Below are 14,896 nucleotides of genomic sequence, written 5' to 3'. Positions count from 1 at the left end.
GAAAGAAATAAATGAAAGTCACGACAACATGTCCTAATGTTTGATAAATAGCGACATCTTCTGTCACTAGCTTAACAACATGTAGCTATAGCATAGTTGCCCTGAAGAATGCCTGCTTCAATGTGGACGACATTATTTTTTAAATTCATTTTGTAAACACGGGAGAATAATACAGTGCTCGAAAGTGTGTGTTTTACAAGCAACATCTCAGGTTTAATCTAAACTCTTTTGCAATCATACACGTAATAGTATGCGATTTGTCCAACGCAGTCGTTTGTGTTAACGGTCCTTGGTTTGGCCAAAGATTCTATATTAGAGAAGATAGAAATCCGTGTGTGTTAGCTGATTGGGACATCTCGCTCTTGGATGTAAGCAATCGGTAAAATATATTTCATATAGCTATAATAGGTTTAAATAGCAGATAATCCTTACAATCTTTTGAATGTGTTCTTAGTGTATGATTAATGTGAGAACTCTGCTCCATGTATTTTCTGAGCACTTGTAGTTAGACAACCAGCAGCACATCAGCGCAGGGCAACAACAGCAAAACAAAGATGATCTCAAAGTCTTAGTGAGTAGCAGAAGCATTGCGAGTAGAACTTAAAAACCTTTGGCTGAATCACTGGAAGCAGAAAAGACACGCTAAAAATTTTTTAAATCTGTTTCACAGAAACAAAAACAGCTGAATTGTATTAAAGGAATATTGCCACTAGATGGCCAAAGGTATTGGAAAGTAGAGAAGGAAAAGTGGACGTTCCTATCCGCCACGAGCCAATCATATGAGAAAGTGGGCGTTCCTGTTGTATAGGAGTGAGGAATGAATCCAGCGGGCGTAAAATCAATAAAACCAGTGGGCTCGACAAGAACGCCCCCCGGCGGCATCAATCTGACTCGGCAGGATCTTCATGTGAGTGTTTCAGCAAAACCGGAAGTAAAGCTCGGATGATTGTTTCGCTTCACTGTTTCTGTGTCTGGCTTGACTCGGAGCGGGTGGTTTTTCAGGAGGGAAACTTTGCAAGGTTCAACAGGATTTGAGCACGATTAATACATTTCGCTTATTTACCAGAGCCAGTGCAGCCATACTGAAAGGTAGGAACACGCCTTTATTTAAGAACAGGTCAATTTTGTCACGTATCAAGACATTTTACCCGCTTCAGTTTGCGCCATTTTCGCTAGTTTGGTAATGCACAAATGTGCGCCTTTTAGCTCTGGCGTTCTTTGTCCCTATTCTTTAATGGATTATGATATGGTTTATTTCTGTAGAATGTTTCACATCCCTGTTTGTCAATCCAGAGAAGACGTTATTAAGCGTTTGAAGGAAGGTGTGATCACTTCTCGCTCATCCAAAATTGTGTCCAAATCAAGTGCAATTGCGCATTTTTGTGCTGCATCAGGCCGTGTCAGACGCTAACAGCGCCAGCGCCTGTGAAGATACAGCACGATTCTGGCGCACATGAGTTAGCTTATCAAGCTAGCCGGCTAGCTTCGACTCGCTAATCAAATAGCTCCGATAGTCAGTTTGTGGACCCTTTCGTTGACAGCAAGTTTACAGTGGAGCTTCACGAACATGTTACAGATAAAACGCCAATGTTTTCATATCCCGGGACGATTAAGTTTGACACCAGGCGAAACCAAAGAGTAGTAGAAGCATTTTATGTGGACATGTATCACCACCAGCTAATGTTAACTCGGCTAGTCCCCTTAGCATACTAGACATTTCGATTAAAACAAGACTTTTGACACACACGTGTCACATTAAGGCAAATGAAAACAGACACACAGACGATACTACTTGAGCTTGCTAGATAATGTAGAGTGCAACTACACCGTGATAAAGTTTGTAAATACTGCGTGGGCAGTTACCAGCTTGTGCTCCGAGCTACTGTGTTGTTGCTTTGCCTCGTTTTCATTAATGCCTAACCGTCGTTGCCATAGAGAACATTAGACATTCTAATGGAGCGTCTTAATTAGAGCCACTAATTAGCTCTGACGCGACCTGGCAACGCAGAAGGTTTCTGCCTCTTTTCCAAAAAGATAAGCTTGTAAAAGTGAAGACAGTGACCGAATCCTTCATGTGTAGGTTGGTTAGTACATAACCATTATGACAATTAGGTTATTTAATTCACTAATACACCTTGACCTATAGAGGAGGGACTTATTATTACATGTATGTATGCCAAAAAGTATGTAATCATTCGTTTTAGTGTCTACAAAAGCAACTGGAGCTGTTCACTGGAGCTGCAGTGTTAGTTGGCAGCTTTTCTAACATTATTGCTTCATACCAGGAGTGTACCTGTCATTCTTAGCAATGATATTCACACTAGAATCGCATAATCAACCCATTATGTCTGAAAAGCTCTCCATATCTCAAAACTATGCCTCTCTATAACAACGTGAAAGCATGCTCCCTCTCATCCTGCAGTACCACTGTTTAGTCCGAGTTCCAGCCATTGTTTTTGTCATCTATTATTTTGACGTTTCGCCCCATTAATTAGTTGGTTTATAAAGTGTTTGAAGAGAAGTAAGCCCAAAATAGCCTTTTTGAAATGTATGTTTTGTCTGACCAACATTCCGAAACCTGGAGATGCTTTATTTACAGTGATATAACAATAATTATCAATATCTTATCTCAGATCGTCTTGTCCTTGTTTTTGTCGCTTTGTAAATGACTAATTATTTGAGCTCTACGACAATGCATGATTGTTACAAGGCCAGTTCAACTTTTCAAGACAGTGCTCTCCTCCACAAGCGCCTTGTGTCCACACTGCCAAGTTGGACCAGATGTTGCGCATGGTTTAATGTAATTGACTTGACACTCTCATTCATTGCAGGAGTCCCCGAATCATGTCAGGCATTGCATTGAGCCGGCTTGCCCAGGAGCGCAAGGCATGGCGGAAGGACCATCCTTTTGTAAGTAATGTCTTCTGAGGTGCACCTGCTCTGGCTCTGACCAAGAGGGTTTATTTGAGCTTTTATGAAATAGCGTCAAGTTCACTTGTACAGTCTGATGTCCTAACCGCTACTGTTTTTTCTCCTGTTTAATTTTTCAGGGATTTGTTGCTGTACCAACAAAAAATCCAGATGGAACCATGAACCTAATGAATTGGGAATGTGCTATTCCTGGCAAGAAAGGGGTAATGTTGAGTTTATAGTCCATTTGCTCAAAATACATATTTTGTTTTAATATAGCAACCACTGCTAATATATGAAAACTTGGGGGTCTAAGATAACAACATTGCTTTACTTGATGTGCAATATGTTTATTTCAAGAAGTTGTATTATTTAACACAACTTTAGTGGTATGTACTTCATTGCCTATGGTGCTAACATAGGAAGTGAATACCAACTAGAGCACTCAGCTGAATTATGGTATCAAGGTTGTCAACAAAGTTGTCAGGGTCATTTTTGATGGGAATTTGTGAATATGATATGGATTTCTATTAAGGAGATGATGTGTTTTCTCAGACTCCGTGGGAAGGCGGCCTGTTCAAACTGCGCATGTTGTTCAAGGACGACTATCCTTCTTCACCTCCAAAATGTGAGTTGTTTACTTCGGCCCCATGTTCAGCATAACCACAACTGTTGTGATTGCTACACACCGTTATTTTTGCTGCAACAAATGATTGTTGAAATCTATCAGCAACTTCTCAGCCAGTAGATGGACTGGTCTGGTGCACACTACAGTACTTGTCTTCCTTAGAGTATCGCAGTAGTTCTGTGTATCTGTTGTAATCAGTTGGATAACCCGTTTTGTCCTCCTAACTGCAGTAGCAAACATAGTTTTTTTCCCCACATCATCAGTATTTGAAGGCTTATTAATAACTTTGAAAAACTTGGAAGGTGGATGAAGCTGATCCCATTACTACATACGTCTCCTTGGAGGCTTCATATTCATTCATTGTAAGCAGTCAATTAAATTGAATCCATTCATTGTTGTTCATAATTTATAATTTGGACGTTAGTTGGTGGCCCAACACCAGTAGGTGCTCACACACGCACCATTTTACAGCATTTTATAGCGTTTGCAAGTTATGACTTGAGAGCTGACACGGTCTGCTGATATACCTCCTGTGAAAATACTGGCCTATTGTGTGAACCGTGTCATTACATTACCCCTGTGGGTCACTCACAATGTCAGGGCACTGTGATGTACAGTGTTCCTAATATCCAGCAACAGGGGTTGTGTTGTCTGAATGTCACATTAAAATAACATTAAGCCATAGCTTCTGTTAGCAACAGAAGCTGCCTCCTTTAGTGAAGCAGTTCAGTCAGCGTACACTGTGAAAAAGCCTTGTGACATTTGTGGAGTTTGTTCATCTTGTCTGACATTTGTAATGGATCTGAAACTCAAATGCCCTCATGTGTTTGTTTCAGGTAAATTTGAGCCTCCTCTCTTTCATCCAAACGTGTATCCATCAGGCACAGTATGCCTATCTATTCTAGAGGAGGACAAGGACTGGAGACCAGCCATCACAATAAAGCAGGTACGAACTGCCAAGCACACCTCATTTACATTACAGGGCTTTGGATTTGTTTAGTTTCATACTGTGCCACTTATTTTGTATCAGCCAACTGCAAATGTGCACACTGATGTAGCCACTTGCTAAGTTTTTTCAAACTAAGAAGAAAAGGTGTGTTTGATGATTTGAATTTTGTCCTGTAACCAGTTCACAGCGGTCCAAGCCTGAAGTGGCTGGGGGCCACGCGTACAAAAGATCCCATATCAAATATCAGTTTGCGTCACTTCTGACGTGTTTGCTTGGTTTCATCAGTTTCATTAGTGTTCATCATCCCTGGCCCCTCAACAACAACTTCCTCTTAAAATGTGAAATGGAACTTGAAAGCTCATAATCTACACTAGAAAACATCATAGGTTTTCCATCACTCCATTAGCTCCACAAAAATGCGATTTATTTTGGAGAACAGTAATTCCTTGCTTTACAATAGTGCATTTGCACAGGTCAGTGGTGGGCCCTAATAATCTTTACAAAAACAAAGGTTCCTTCCGTGATAGGACGTTGTTCAGGCTCTAAATAAATGAGAATGCTGTAAGTGACTGGATACATTTCATTTAGCCTTGTGTTTTATAAAAGGAAAAACCCAAATTAAGATTTAGACCTTGTGACCATAAACTTGGTCTTGAAACTGGTGGCTATTAGAGAAAATGGCTATAATTTCTAATGGATATGGGGGGGGAAAACAACAATTTAGTTGAGATTAACTTAAATGAGGCCTCTCATTTAACAAGAATAAATAGGAGGTGATTAAGTAAAACGCTTCTATTGGCATGCGCAATCAAGCTACATTCCACATGGCAACAGCCAGCCATAAAAACAAGCAGAATGTGTCAACAAGTTATAAACTGTGTACTTTGCTTGAGACTACTTTCTGCTTGTTTACTAACATTAAGAATATATCAACTCCGGAGGGGGCTGCACATGTGATTGTAGAATGCACTGTGCATGCAGAGGGTTGTAATAACATTGAAATTCTATTTAATGTGATGCTGGCATATTATCTTTACTTGTGATGATGTCAAGTGTTGCTTTTCTTACCTGCATTTACCACCAAATAAGTTCACTTTTAAAAGGGAGCACATTGCTGAATTGAAATGTCACAGTTTCTCAAGTGACTGACTTTCTATCAACATTCTCAACTCTTATTGACATCTAGCGTTCCTGGGCCAGGACTTTTCTATCATTCACCACACCTACAGTGCAGCGACAGGGGAGCTTTAGCCTATCCCACACCACACATCCAAACAACTACATCCAGCTCTTGTCCACATTCTCCCTCTGCAGCAGCAGGTTGCATGCGGGAGGGTCTAACCCAGTTTTGCCAACTGACTTGGAACTTTAGTGACTGCCAGGAAATGCAAAAAAGATGAATTGATTGTTTTATCAATTAGGCTCATTTTTTCATTTATCTCACAGATCTTATTAGGTATCCAGGAACTGCTAAATGAACCAAATATCCAGGATCCAGCCCAAGCAGAGGCTTACACAATCTTCTGGTGAGTGACAACAGATTTGGTCTTTTCAACGATGGCACTTAAATGCTAAATTGATAGAAGTGACACATCTGTTTTGGAAAAAGGTGAATGTAATGAGAAGTTAGTTATTGATCTCTCATGAACCATGCCAAATCTGTTTCTTGGTTGAAACGCATAACTTACGCTTGTGTTGTAATACCATAGACATGTTAAGGCGCTGTATTTGCACCATAGGAATGGAGTAATTATTTTATACTCTTGTCTAATGCACCAATGTGTCAAATTCAGCCAAGTAACTAATTAAATAGTGGTTATAGTGCAGGTCGCCTTTGAAAGTTTCTGGACCTAAGCAAAACTACAAACCTCAACTTACTCATTGCTCCGTTGGGGAACACTAAAAGCCGATGACCATATGTCTCTGAATGGATTTAGTTTGATGCTTGGTTTAATTGCATTGTGACCTAAGTAAATTTGTATGACTCAAACAAGGCAGTAACTCAGAATTTCTTAAACTTGCAGGTCTCAATTTATCATTAGTTTAACCACTGAGGTAAATTGATTTTTATTTGACTGCAATAGTGTTTCTTCCTCAATGTTTCATTGCATTGCTAACCACCAGTCCTGTTAGCAAAGCAGCTCCTGTGACTAAGACCAGGCTGACTATTGATCAATCGGACAGACTTGTAAAAATCTTAAAACATTCACCAGAGTCCTGAAGTATAAATCAAGGTAGAAGGACAACTGGATTTTTGTGTTAGTGTGTTTGGGTTGGTTTTCATCATATTGACATCATGAGATTTTTGTCATATTTGTGAAAAACAATTTAATTCTTTCCTCTTGTTGCTGATATGATCAAATGATCGTAGCACTATGATAACCTCTTTCTTATTCTTTCCTCTTCTTTTTTTAACTCCTTTTTAGCCAAGACAGAACAGAATATGAAAAAAGAGTTCGAGCACAAGCCAAAAAGTTCTCCCCCTCGTAAGGACGAAGGCTCTCCGCTGCGGCAGAAGGAATGGGTTTAACAAGAATCACCTCCCCGCTCAGTCTCTCAATGAATGTGCTCCTCTCACATCAGGACTTGCTTAAAGACTTCTATTTAAACTCCACACATTCTGTGCCATCCGTTCTCCTTTGACCTATCATTTTTTGTTCTTAATTGCCAGTTTGGCGCATAATGCTGGGAGGGGATGGGTGCTTCAGCACCCTGGTCATTTCTTTTTAAACATTAATTGTCTTATGAGGTGCAAGGGACACAGCTCGGTACCAGTTTCATCAACTCCATGCAAGCTGGCTGTCATCAATGTCCAAGGAAGGAAATGTCTTTGTTTTATTTTGTTCTTTCACAGGCTCTATTCCTTTATGTTTCCCCCTTTATTTTCCATAAATTTAATGTAAAATTAGCTTATTTCATTGTCAGTATTTCAACTGCTGTATAATGAATGGCACTTTTATACTGTTGTATCTCACTAGTGTCTCTAGATGGCTCTGTCTAATTCTCTTTCCCAGGTTTTCTATTCAGCATGCTGTAATATATGATAGAATCTGCTGCCTTGGCTGTCTTTTTGTTATTCAGAGTGTTTGCTATGGAATAAATAAAAATGGCCATGATGACTGAGGCAGGTAGGCTTACTTCTGTATCAGACTTTAAGGTTATATGGTGCTTTGTTCATGTATGTGTTGGCGTAAATAAAACTTTCTAGAAAAAGTTTTTCCTTTATTCGATGAGTAAAATACATGCAAAGTTCAGCTTTGTCTTTAAGGTTTCAGACAAATTGTTCAGTCATTAAAAAAAACAGTTGGCATTTGTTTGTCTTGACTTTTGTTTATAATTTTTTAATACATTTAATCATTTAATGTAAGCAAAAGGCTATGGAAGTTCTCATCCACATGATTCATGTTTTAAAAATAAAGTTGCTGTAAGTATAAAAAAAATACCTCTGCTGAAGAGACAAAAGTAAAGAGTATTATCTTTGGCTTCAAGCAGCGGCAGTGTTATGAAGCATTATACTGTAAATCCCTGTGTAGTTGAACTTGTAGGCCTAACATTAAACTGTCACAAATACATCCGCTTATGCTTCAGTGACAGCATCCACTCTGATCATCTCTGTCGTGCAGGATTTAGTTGACAGGCTCCCATGGCGCTCTGCTGTGACTGGACTATTTTGCTGGAAGGCGCTCAGGGTGCAGTACTCGTTGCAGTAAAACAGCGGATCCCTCTCCAGGGACAGCCAGCACCCTGAGTCACCTTCTGCAGGGCTGCCTGGCCGCGAGCTGAGGGCCAGACTCTTGAGTGAGCTCCCTGGAGCCGACGATGGAGCCATGGTGCTGACGGCATACGGCATGCCCAGGAGAGAGGTGTCACAGCCGGGGTCGGTTATGTTGCTGTAGGTGCTGCCCTCCATGAACTGGTGGTGAAACTGGGGCTCACACTCTTCCTCCTTGATAACCTCGCACTCAGTCAGCGTGTTGATGTGGAGCGTTTCCTCTGCCTTCATCATGTCTGCCGTGTTTTCCTGTATGACCACCCAGCTCTGTAATCACAGTCATGTTTAGGGACAGTCACTTGAGATTATTCTGAAACATTCACATTCACATTCACAGATGGCAGTGACTGATGTTTATCTGATGTGCGCCTGCACATTTATGAGCTTTATGACTTGTGACATCCATGCCATCAGTTTTTTTTTAATCTTATCATCCTCACTGCCTCTTATTTTCTTTACTTTTTATATTTTTCACTTAAACTTTGTATTTCATTGTACAATGCCATTTGTGCAGGGAAACTTGTTTTTAACTGCATATGACAGGAAAGCCCTGAAAAAGTCTTATCATGGAGTGGGTAGCAGTTAAGAAGACTAAAAAGCAGTTTTAAAGCAGTTAATTATAATGAAAGGTTAAAGGAACAGTTCACCCAGAAATTAAAATGCACCATGTGAATAGAAAACTAGGTGAAGTTAGCCCATTAAAGAAGAGGTGCATTCCAACGCTTTTAGCTCAGCAGCTACAGTGAAGATTTCGGGTTAAAAAGGGCGAAAATACCGTCTTTTCAAATCAGTTTTGGGTTCTCTTGAGACTTGGATGACCCTGAACAAGCTTTATGGAGCCATGCTATTTTATTTTAGGTTTTTTCTATTTTTAAAAGAAGACCCCATCTACTTCAGTTGTTTTGGAGAATCCTGTAACACTTTTGTGGACCATAATCTTCACCCGAATTTTCATCTGCATGAAGTTGAGTTGAGCGAAATGTCCTTTTTTGGATGAACACATCCTTTAACTTGAATTTTTTGTATACATTTTACTTTTTTTTTCTTTTTTAGAATGAAGAGCTTTTTTTTCCCCTGGGAAAAAAAGGAAGAATAAATAACTCATAGAATTTCAAAGTTGGTGCATCCCTAGCATTTTCCGTAACTTACCTTGAAATCTCCCTGGCAGTCGCTGTACAGGGAGCTGAAATAGGGCGCTGGAGTCGGGATGAAGGCATTTTGTCTCCATCTGTAAGAGTGAGGAATATAAAGGTAATATCTAACATTTGTTAACTGTGGTATGACATTTACTGAGAAGAAAAAAGAGCTGGACCTTACTTTTTAATTGGAGCATAGCACAGAAATAAGAAGACTGTCATCACCACAAACAGGGGGATGATCACCCCCCCCAGTCTAAAACCAGATGTGTTTGATGGGAGAGCTGCAAGGACATAAAGTTACAATACACATTTCAGGATAGGTAGATAAAAAAAGATATATATATATTTTTTATTTGCAGTAGTTACTTTCTCACCTGACTCCCCAGTGGCAGCTGAAGCCATCTTCCATTGAACCTCAGAGGACCAGTCACTCCACTGCCCCATGTAGTGTGCCTGTCTGGGACTGGACCGCACTCTGGCAGCGTACTCAGTGTCCGGCTCAAAGTTTTCATCATCCACAGAGTAACTCTGGCTGTTGGCGTTAATTACACGTGACACCACCTAAATGATACAAACGGGGTAGCATGTAATGAAACTAGAAAAACTGAAATGGATTCCGTTTTGGAAGCTCATTAGTGCTCCCTCAACAAATCAACGTATGTGTTCACCAATAACACGGCAGAAAGACTGTTTAAATTAAGAAGAGCAAAAGATTGAATAAAAATTTTACTAGAGAGAAATTATCAAAACACATTGTTAAAAGTAAAAAAAAAGAAAAAAAGAAAAGAAATAAGAACATCATTAGTGCTGACATGACTTTATATTTCTGGACTGTCACCTGTACAAGTACAATGGCAACTTAGGCAAGTCCTGCATTATGACCTTATCTATTCACCTAAATACAAATATTTTTTTGGCCTTTTATGGCTTTTTATTGATAGGTCAGCTGAAGATATGACAGGAAACAGGGGGAGAAAGAGGGGGAGTGACACGCAGCAAAGGGACTCGGGCCGCGAGTTAGCCCAGGTCCGCTGCAGAGCCTCGGCACATGGGACGCGCGCTCTACCAACTGAGCTAAACGGCGACCCCTAAATACAAATATTGAAAAGTTTCTGTTTATTTATTTTTTTGTTTTTTGTGTGATGTAGCTAAAAATAACTCAAACTCAATTTAATTTTGCAACCCTGGTATTGTTAAATGATAAATAAGGAAACTTTGTAGCCTTGTAACAGGTTAATCTGACCATACTCATTGGGACCCTTGAAACAGAGCCATCATTGTGTTCCCAGTTAAACAAGTCATGTCTTGCTTTGACAGAGCCTAAAACTCTGCGGTGGATAAAGACCTAGGGGGTCAAATAAAGTCACAGTCACCCACAGATCGTCGCCACACCGAGTGTGGCTACAGGTGAAGTCGCTGTGGTGGTTTCTCATTTTTAAAAAAACATCTTAGCAGCTCAGATCAGTCGCAGTCACAAGAAGAAACACAAAACAAGGAAAATTACTGTTATTCAAAGCAGTTTAGGTCAGAATGGCAACTGTGTGATAGTGAATAAGTGAAAGAAAAAAACACACACCAGTAACTATAAGATTATTCAAAGTATCATTATTTTTGTATAATTTTGTTGATTTGTTGGTTTGTCACAGGATTACACAAAAACTACTGAATGGATTTCTACTCAACTTAAATGGAGAAAGGGGTTTTGGCCCAGAAAGGGCCCAGTGTACTTTTCAGGTGAATCGAGATAAATGGACAGATCCAGGACTTTTTCTCACTTTTGTTCACATTTTTTCAAAACATTCTCGGTAATTTCTCAGGGAACAATGCATGGATCTTAATGCAAAAAAACAGGCATATTTAGGTGGCTTGTTGAGTGAGTACAATTTGATGTGGATCCTAAATGAAAATCCAGATTGTGTGTATGTAACATGTTTTATTTGATTTTGGATTAGGCTTGATTAATTTAAAGGGGGCTGTTGGATCTTTAATTCCAATTAAGTGATTTCATTCAGCTTTATATTATCAAACTGTACGTTTCTCTGTTTTATCCTTTAAACATGATCAGTTTGCCAATAGATTTTACTGCCCCAATCAGGCCTCAAATGAATAATGAATGAAGCTTTTTTTCAGACATTATATCCACATCAGTATAAAAATAATAAAGTTTCCCAAAACATATTCTCTTATCCTCGCCAAAAAGGAGTCCTGCCTTCATGCTCATTTAATACTGAACCTTACATTTGGTCCCTCTCCCCTTGTGTAGTAATGGAGCTCAAACATCAGCCTGTGAACCAGTTCGGTATAAATATATTCCTCATAGGTACTCATCCAGGTGAAGTGGTGTTGACTTGCGTTGTGGCTCACTGTGAGGCAGCACGGTGTGTTCAGTTTAACTGGTGAGAGGACACATAAAGAGGCAAGTGTGTTTGCATCTGAATATATATGAATGTGTTCAGTGTGGCTGTGACAAGAATGGACCAGTATTTTCCTTACTGTTCTTCTGAGGCTCATACTCTTTATCCAGCACCTCACAGGTTTCAGATCCATTATTTCGGTAGTGGTGAAGCGAGATTTCATAGGTGTCTGTATCTGAAAAGGTCTCTTTATAAGACTCGTCATCAGGCATCGGAGGGTATTTGTTGGCTGAACAGAAGTAATCCCCATCGGCCTTCGTCAGCATACACTGAAACTTTGTTCTGCACAATGAGGAGAGGAGAAAATACCAATGAAACTCACTGTCAACAATAGATTCAAAGTATTTCATAGTTAATAAGTGCCGTTAAAAAAGGGCCTCACAAGTCATATGTGTCCGTAAAGGTGAGCCAGTAGGAGCCGTCACTGTCTGAGGTGTTTTCTGATGGTGCGATGCTCAGGGAGCAGTTGATGGTGAACAGATAATTGTTCAAACAGTGAAGCTTGTGGTTCACACCTTCAAGGAATATAAAAGGCAATGTTTAAATAAGACTGTCAGGAGTCAAAACAGAGATGTTACCAAAGTGTCATTTTGTAAGAAGCCATTTTGCACGGATGCAAACCCGATCCCTTTTGCTGGCGAAATGGAAATTGGTTTTGCTTTTTTGAAACAACAGATACATTTGGTTGTGGTAATATTTTCGTGAAATGGGTTAAAGTCTTATCTTATGACCCTCAATCTACAGTTGGGTTAAGATAAAGGTACTTTTATGCACAGAGGTCTTCTGCCACCTGCTACATGGCTACAGGTTGAAGAGGTATTTCATAAAATATCTCTGTATGCTGATAATGTGCCAATGTTTGTATCTAATCTTGAGACAACTCTCAGTAGGATAATCAACATGTTAACTAGATTTTCTGGATATATGATTAACTTAACTGAATGGTAAACATCACAACCAACTGACTTATCTTCCGGGTTTTTCATCAGTTGTACAATGCCAATCCTGTTGAATTATTCTGTAAAATGAGGCAGGATTCAGCGCATTGGGCCTCACTGTTTCTTGGTTAAGACCAAGAGTCCTTATAGACATGAATACATTACCCAGACTTCTCTGTGCGATTGCAATTACAATAGATTTGGCAATTATCAGAGTCTACCAGCAGTGCGCTCTTTTGAGGTTTGTATCTGAACGTGTAGAGAACGAAAATTCCGCTGTTTGGCTGGACATTGAATCAACATTGTTGAAATGCACATTTTTAAAACTTATTTCAGATAATTATGCAAATCCAATGACAGTTAATGCTATTACGGACAAACTTCCACATTTCCCCCAATATTTAACAATCCTTTAATTGTTAAAATAAAAAAAACAAACATATTAACATCTATGAGTGACTAACCGTCATCTAAAACTACATGCATAGTGGTTTGGTGTGAAATGAAAAACCGTAATTGACACATTGTCATATGTTTTCTACACCTTACAATAAGCTATCAACTAGCTATTTCCCATCATAAAGTGAAAGTTACGCAAACCTTTCCCCAAAAATAAAGGTATCAATGAGCATTTTCAGATTTCTTTCTGAGAACAGATAGTGATTGTCTATCACATTTTTAAAAAACTAAAAATGCTGGCTGATCAGCTACATAACCTGTGGTAGGATTTCCTCGCAGACAGAAGGATGTGTTGGTAGATGCAAGCAGAAACACGGTCAGCTGCAGGAGCATCAGCCTTAGCCTTGGCAGAGAGCACCGGTCCATCACACCAGACGGTCCAGACATCATCTCGGCCCTTAGAGGTGTCAGTTAAATCATGCTGCCCCGAAGCTCTTGCTTAAAGCTGTTTTCACTGTACACTGAGGGAGGCAGGCTCTCAGTCAGTCTTTTCACACTGATCGCTATCACTCACATGTCAGTAGTGGGAGAGGATGTGCTTTTTTAAGAGAGCGGTTGTAAATGGAAAGTGTGTGAAAGGACGTAAGGCTTGAGTCTCACGTCACAAATCACCAAATCAACACAATATCATACCGACTTCGGTATGTCTTTTCAGAAAATTGTGTTTCATTTTTCTCACTGTCAGATGTCAGCCTGTTTTAATTGCTTTAGAAACCAACTGAAATACAGCACCTGGAAGTCTCTGAGTCTGTTAATGTTTTACCCTTTATAGTGAATTCAAGGTGCAACTAAAGTGTTCTAAGTCTTCACTTTAGGTAACCTACTGAATAGGTGCAAAGTTGGCTGATATTCATGTCAAAACAAATCTGTGGTCAGATAATATTGATGGAAGAGTTGATAAGACACAAATGTACACATGCAATGGTAAGGCTTGTCACGCAAACACAATATGAAATACTGCTCTAACTTCTCTCTCAAGATCCTCTCACAAAAATTGAAATTTCTTTAAAAGGGATGTGTTTGCCTTATGTCATTTGTTCATTTCTACGCTGAAGAAGTCACAGTAGAGTCCAAAGTCTGTTTACAATTAAAGGTCGCAAGTTAATCGCATGCTCTGGTCCCTTTCTCCCCATTGTAACACCATTAAACATACCATACCAAAGAGTTTAGTTCATATCGTACATCAGTCATCTTTTGACATTTCTAATATTAATTGTTTTTAAGCCAAATAAATATTATTTTAAAGAAGATCTTAAGTTCCATCTGGAGCGACCTAAAATTGAAATATATCAATTATTGTGCAACTTACAAGAGTGTTGTGCAATGTGTTGGGTGGTGTCAGGAGATCAGCTGAACGTAGTCGTGTGTTGTGGTGATTCTGTAAGAGATATGAGCTGTCTTCCTCTCAGTTGATTTGTTGATTTAGAGGCTGAAACGCGAGTTACACAGTAGTAGTGTGTCTGTGTCTCGCTGTGTTAGGTCGCAGCAGGGCATGAAGTACAGTAATCTGCCGTAGATCAAGCGGAAGTCATCGTTGGCGAGCTGGCAGCTTGGCTTTGATCAGTCGGGCTGGCATGCATACTGTACATTTTGTGTGTTGCAGCATGTATAAGCAAAGGTTAAAAGTTAAGGAGGTGATTTTCTCAACACTTTAAGTAGACTTGAACAGGAAACAACTGAAAACACA

The 14,896-nt window shown here is 39.6% G+C and overlaps 2 protein-coding genes across 3 annotated transcripts; one reads left to right on the top strand and one right to left on the bottom strand.

Moving 5' to 3' along the window:
• Positions 1-873: 873 nt before the first annotated feature.
• ube2ib (ubiquitin-conjugating enzyme E2Ib) lies at positions 874-7,701 on the top strand. Its single transcript, XM_030401105.1, has 7 exons — positions 874-1,089; positions 2,832-2,910; positions 3,051-3,134; positions 3,466-3,538; positions 4,375-4,484; positions 5,934-6,013; positions 6,914-7,701. The coding sequence occupies exons 2-7, from the start codon at positions 2,845-2,847 to the stop codon at positions 6,975-6,977; spliced, it is 477 nt and encodes a 158-aa protein (XP_030256965.1). The 5' UTR covers positions 874-1,089; positions 2,832-2,844; the 3' UTR covers positions 6,978-7,701.
• On the bottom strand, positions 7,693-14,579 carry LOC115571623 (interleukin-21 receptor). Of its 2 annotated transcripts, XM_030401104.1 has the most exons (9): positions 14,519-14,579; positions 13,467-13,670; positions 12,195-12,327; positions 11,892-12,094; positions 11,637-11,791; positions 9,773-9,959; positions 9,577-9,679; positions 9,409-9,487; positions 7,693-8,526 (listed from the first exon to the last, which is right to left on the bottom strand). In XM_030401104.1, the coding sequence occupies exons 2-9, from the start codon at positions 13,597-13,599 to the stop codon at positions 8,065-8,067; spliced, it is 1,455 nt and encodes a 484-aa protein (XP_030256964.1). In that variant the 5' UTR covers positions 13,600-13,670; positions 14,519-14,579; the 3' UTR covers positions 7,693-8,064. The 2 variants fall into 2 exon arrangements, with proteins under 2 accessions (XP_030256964.1, XP_030256963.1); XM_030401103.1 differs by lacking the exon at positions 14,519-14,579 and having other exon boundaries at positions 13,467-13,738.
• Between the last annotated feature and the right edge of the window lie 317 nt (positions 14,580-14,896).

This window comes from Sparus aurata, chromosome 20 (genome assembly GCF_900880675.1).
Source record: "Sparus aurata chromosome 20, fSpaAur1.1, whole genome shotgun sequence".
Classification (NCBI taxonomy): Eukaryota; Metazoa; Chordata; class Actinopteri; order Spariformes; family Sparidae; genus Sparus; species Sparus aurata.
This window is presented reverse-complemented; position numbering and strand designations above follow the sequence as displayed.

Excerpts from the sequence above, each read along its gene's own strand:
- ube2ib (XM_030401105.1), top strand. The coding sequence starts at position 2,845 with ATGTCAGGCATTGCATTGAGCCGGCTTGCCCAGGAGCGCAAGGCATGG. Across the intron at positions 2,911-3,050 it reads GGCGGAAGGACCATCCTTTT|GGATTTGTTGCTGTACCAAC; the intron begins GTAAGTAATGTC and ends TTAATTTTTCAG. Across the intron at positions 4,485-5,933 it reads CAGCCATCACAATAAAGCAG|ATCTTATTAGGTATCCAGGA; the intron begins GTACGAACTGCC and ends TTTATCTCACAG.
- LOC115571623 (XM_030401104.1), bottom strand. The coding sequence starts at position 13,599 with ATGATGTCTGGACCGTCTGGTGTGATGGACCGGTGCTCTCTGCCAAGG. Across the intron at positions 12,095-12,194 it reads TTTACGGACACATATGACTT|AACAAAGTTTCAGTGTATGC; the intron begins GTGAGGCCCTTT and ends CTCATTGTGCAG. Across the intron at positions 9,960-11,636 it reads CAAGGGGAGAGGGACCAAAT|GTGGTGTCACGTGTAATTAA; the intron begins GTAAGGTTCAGT and ends TGTATCATTTAG.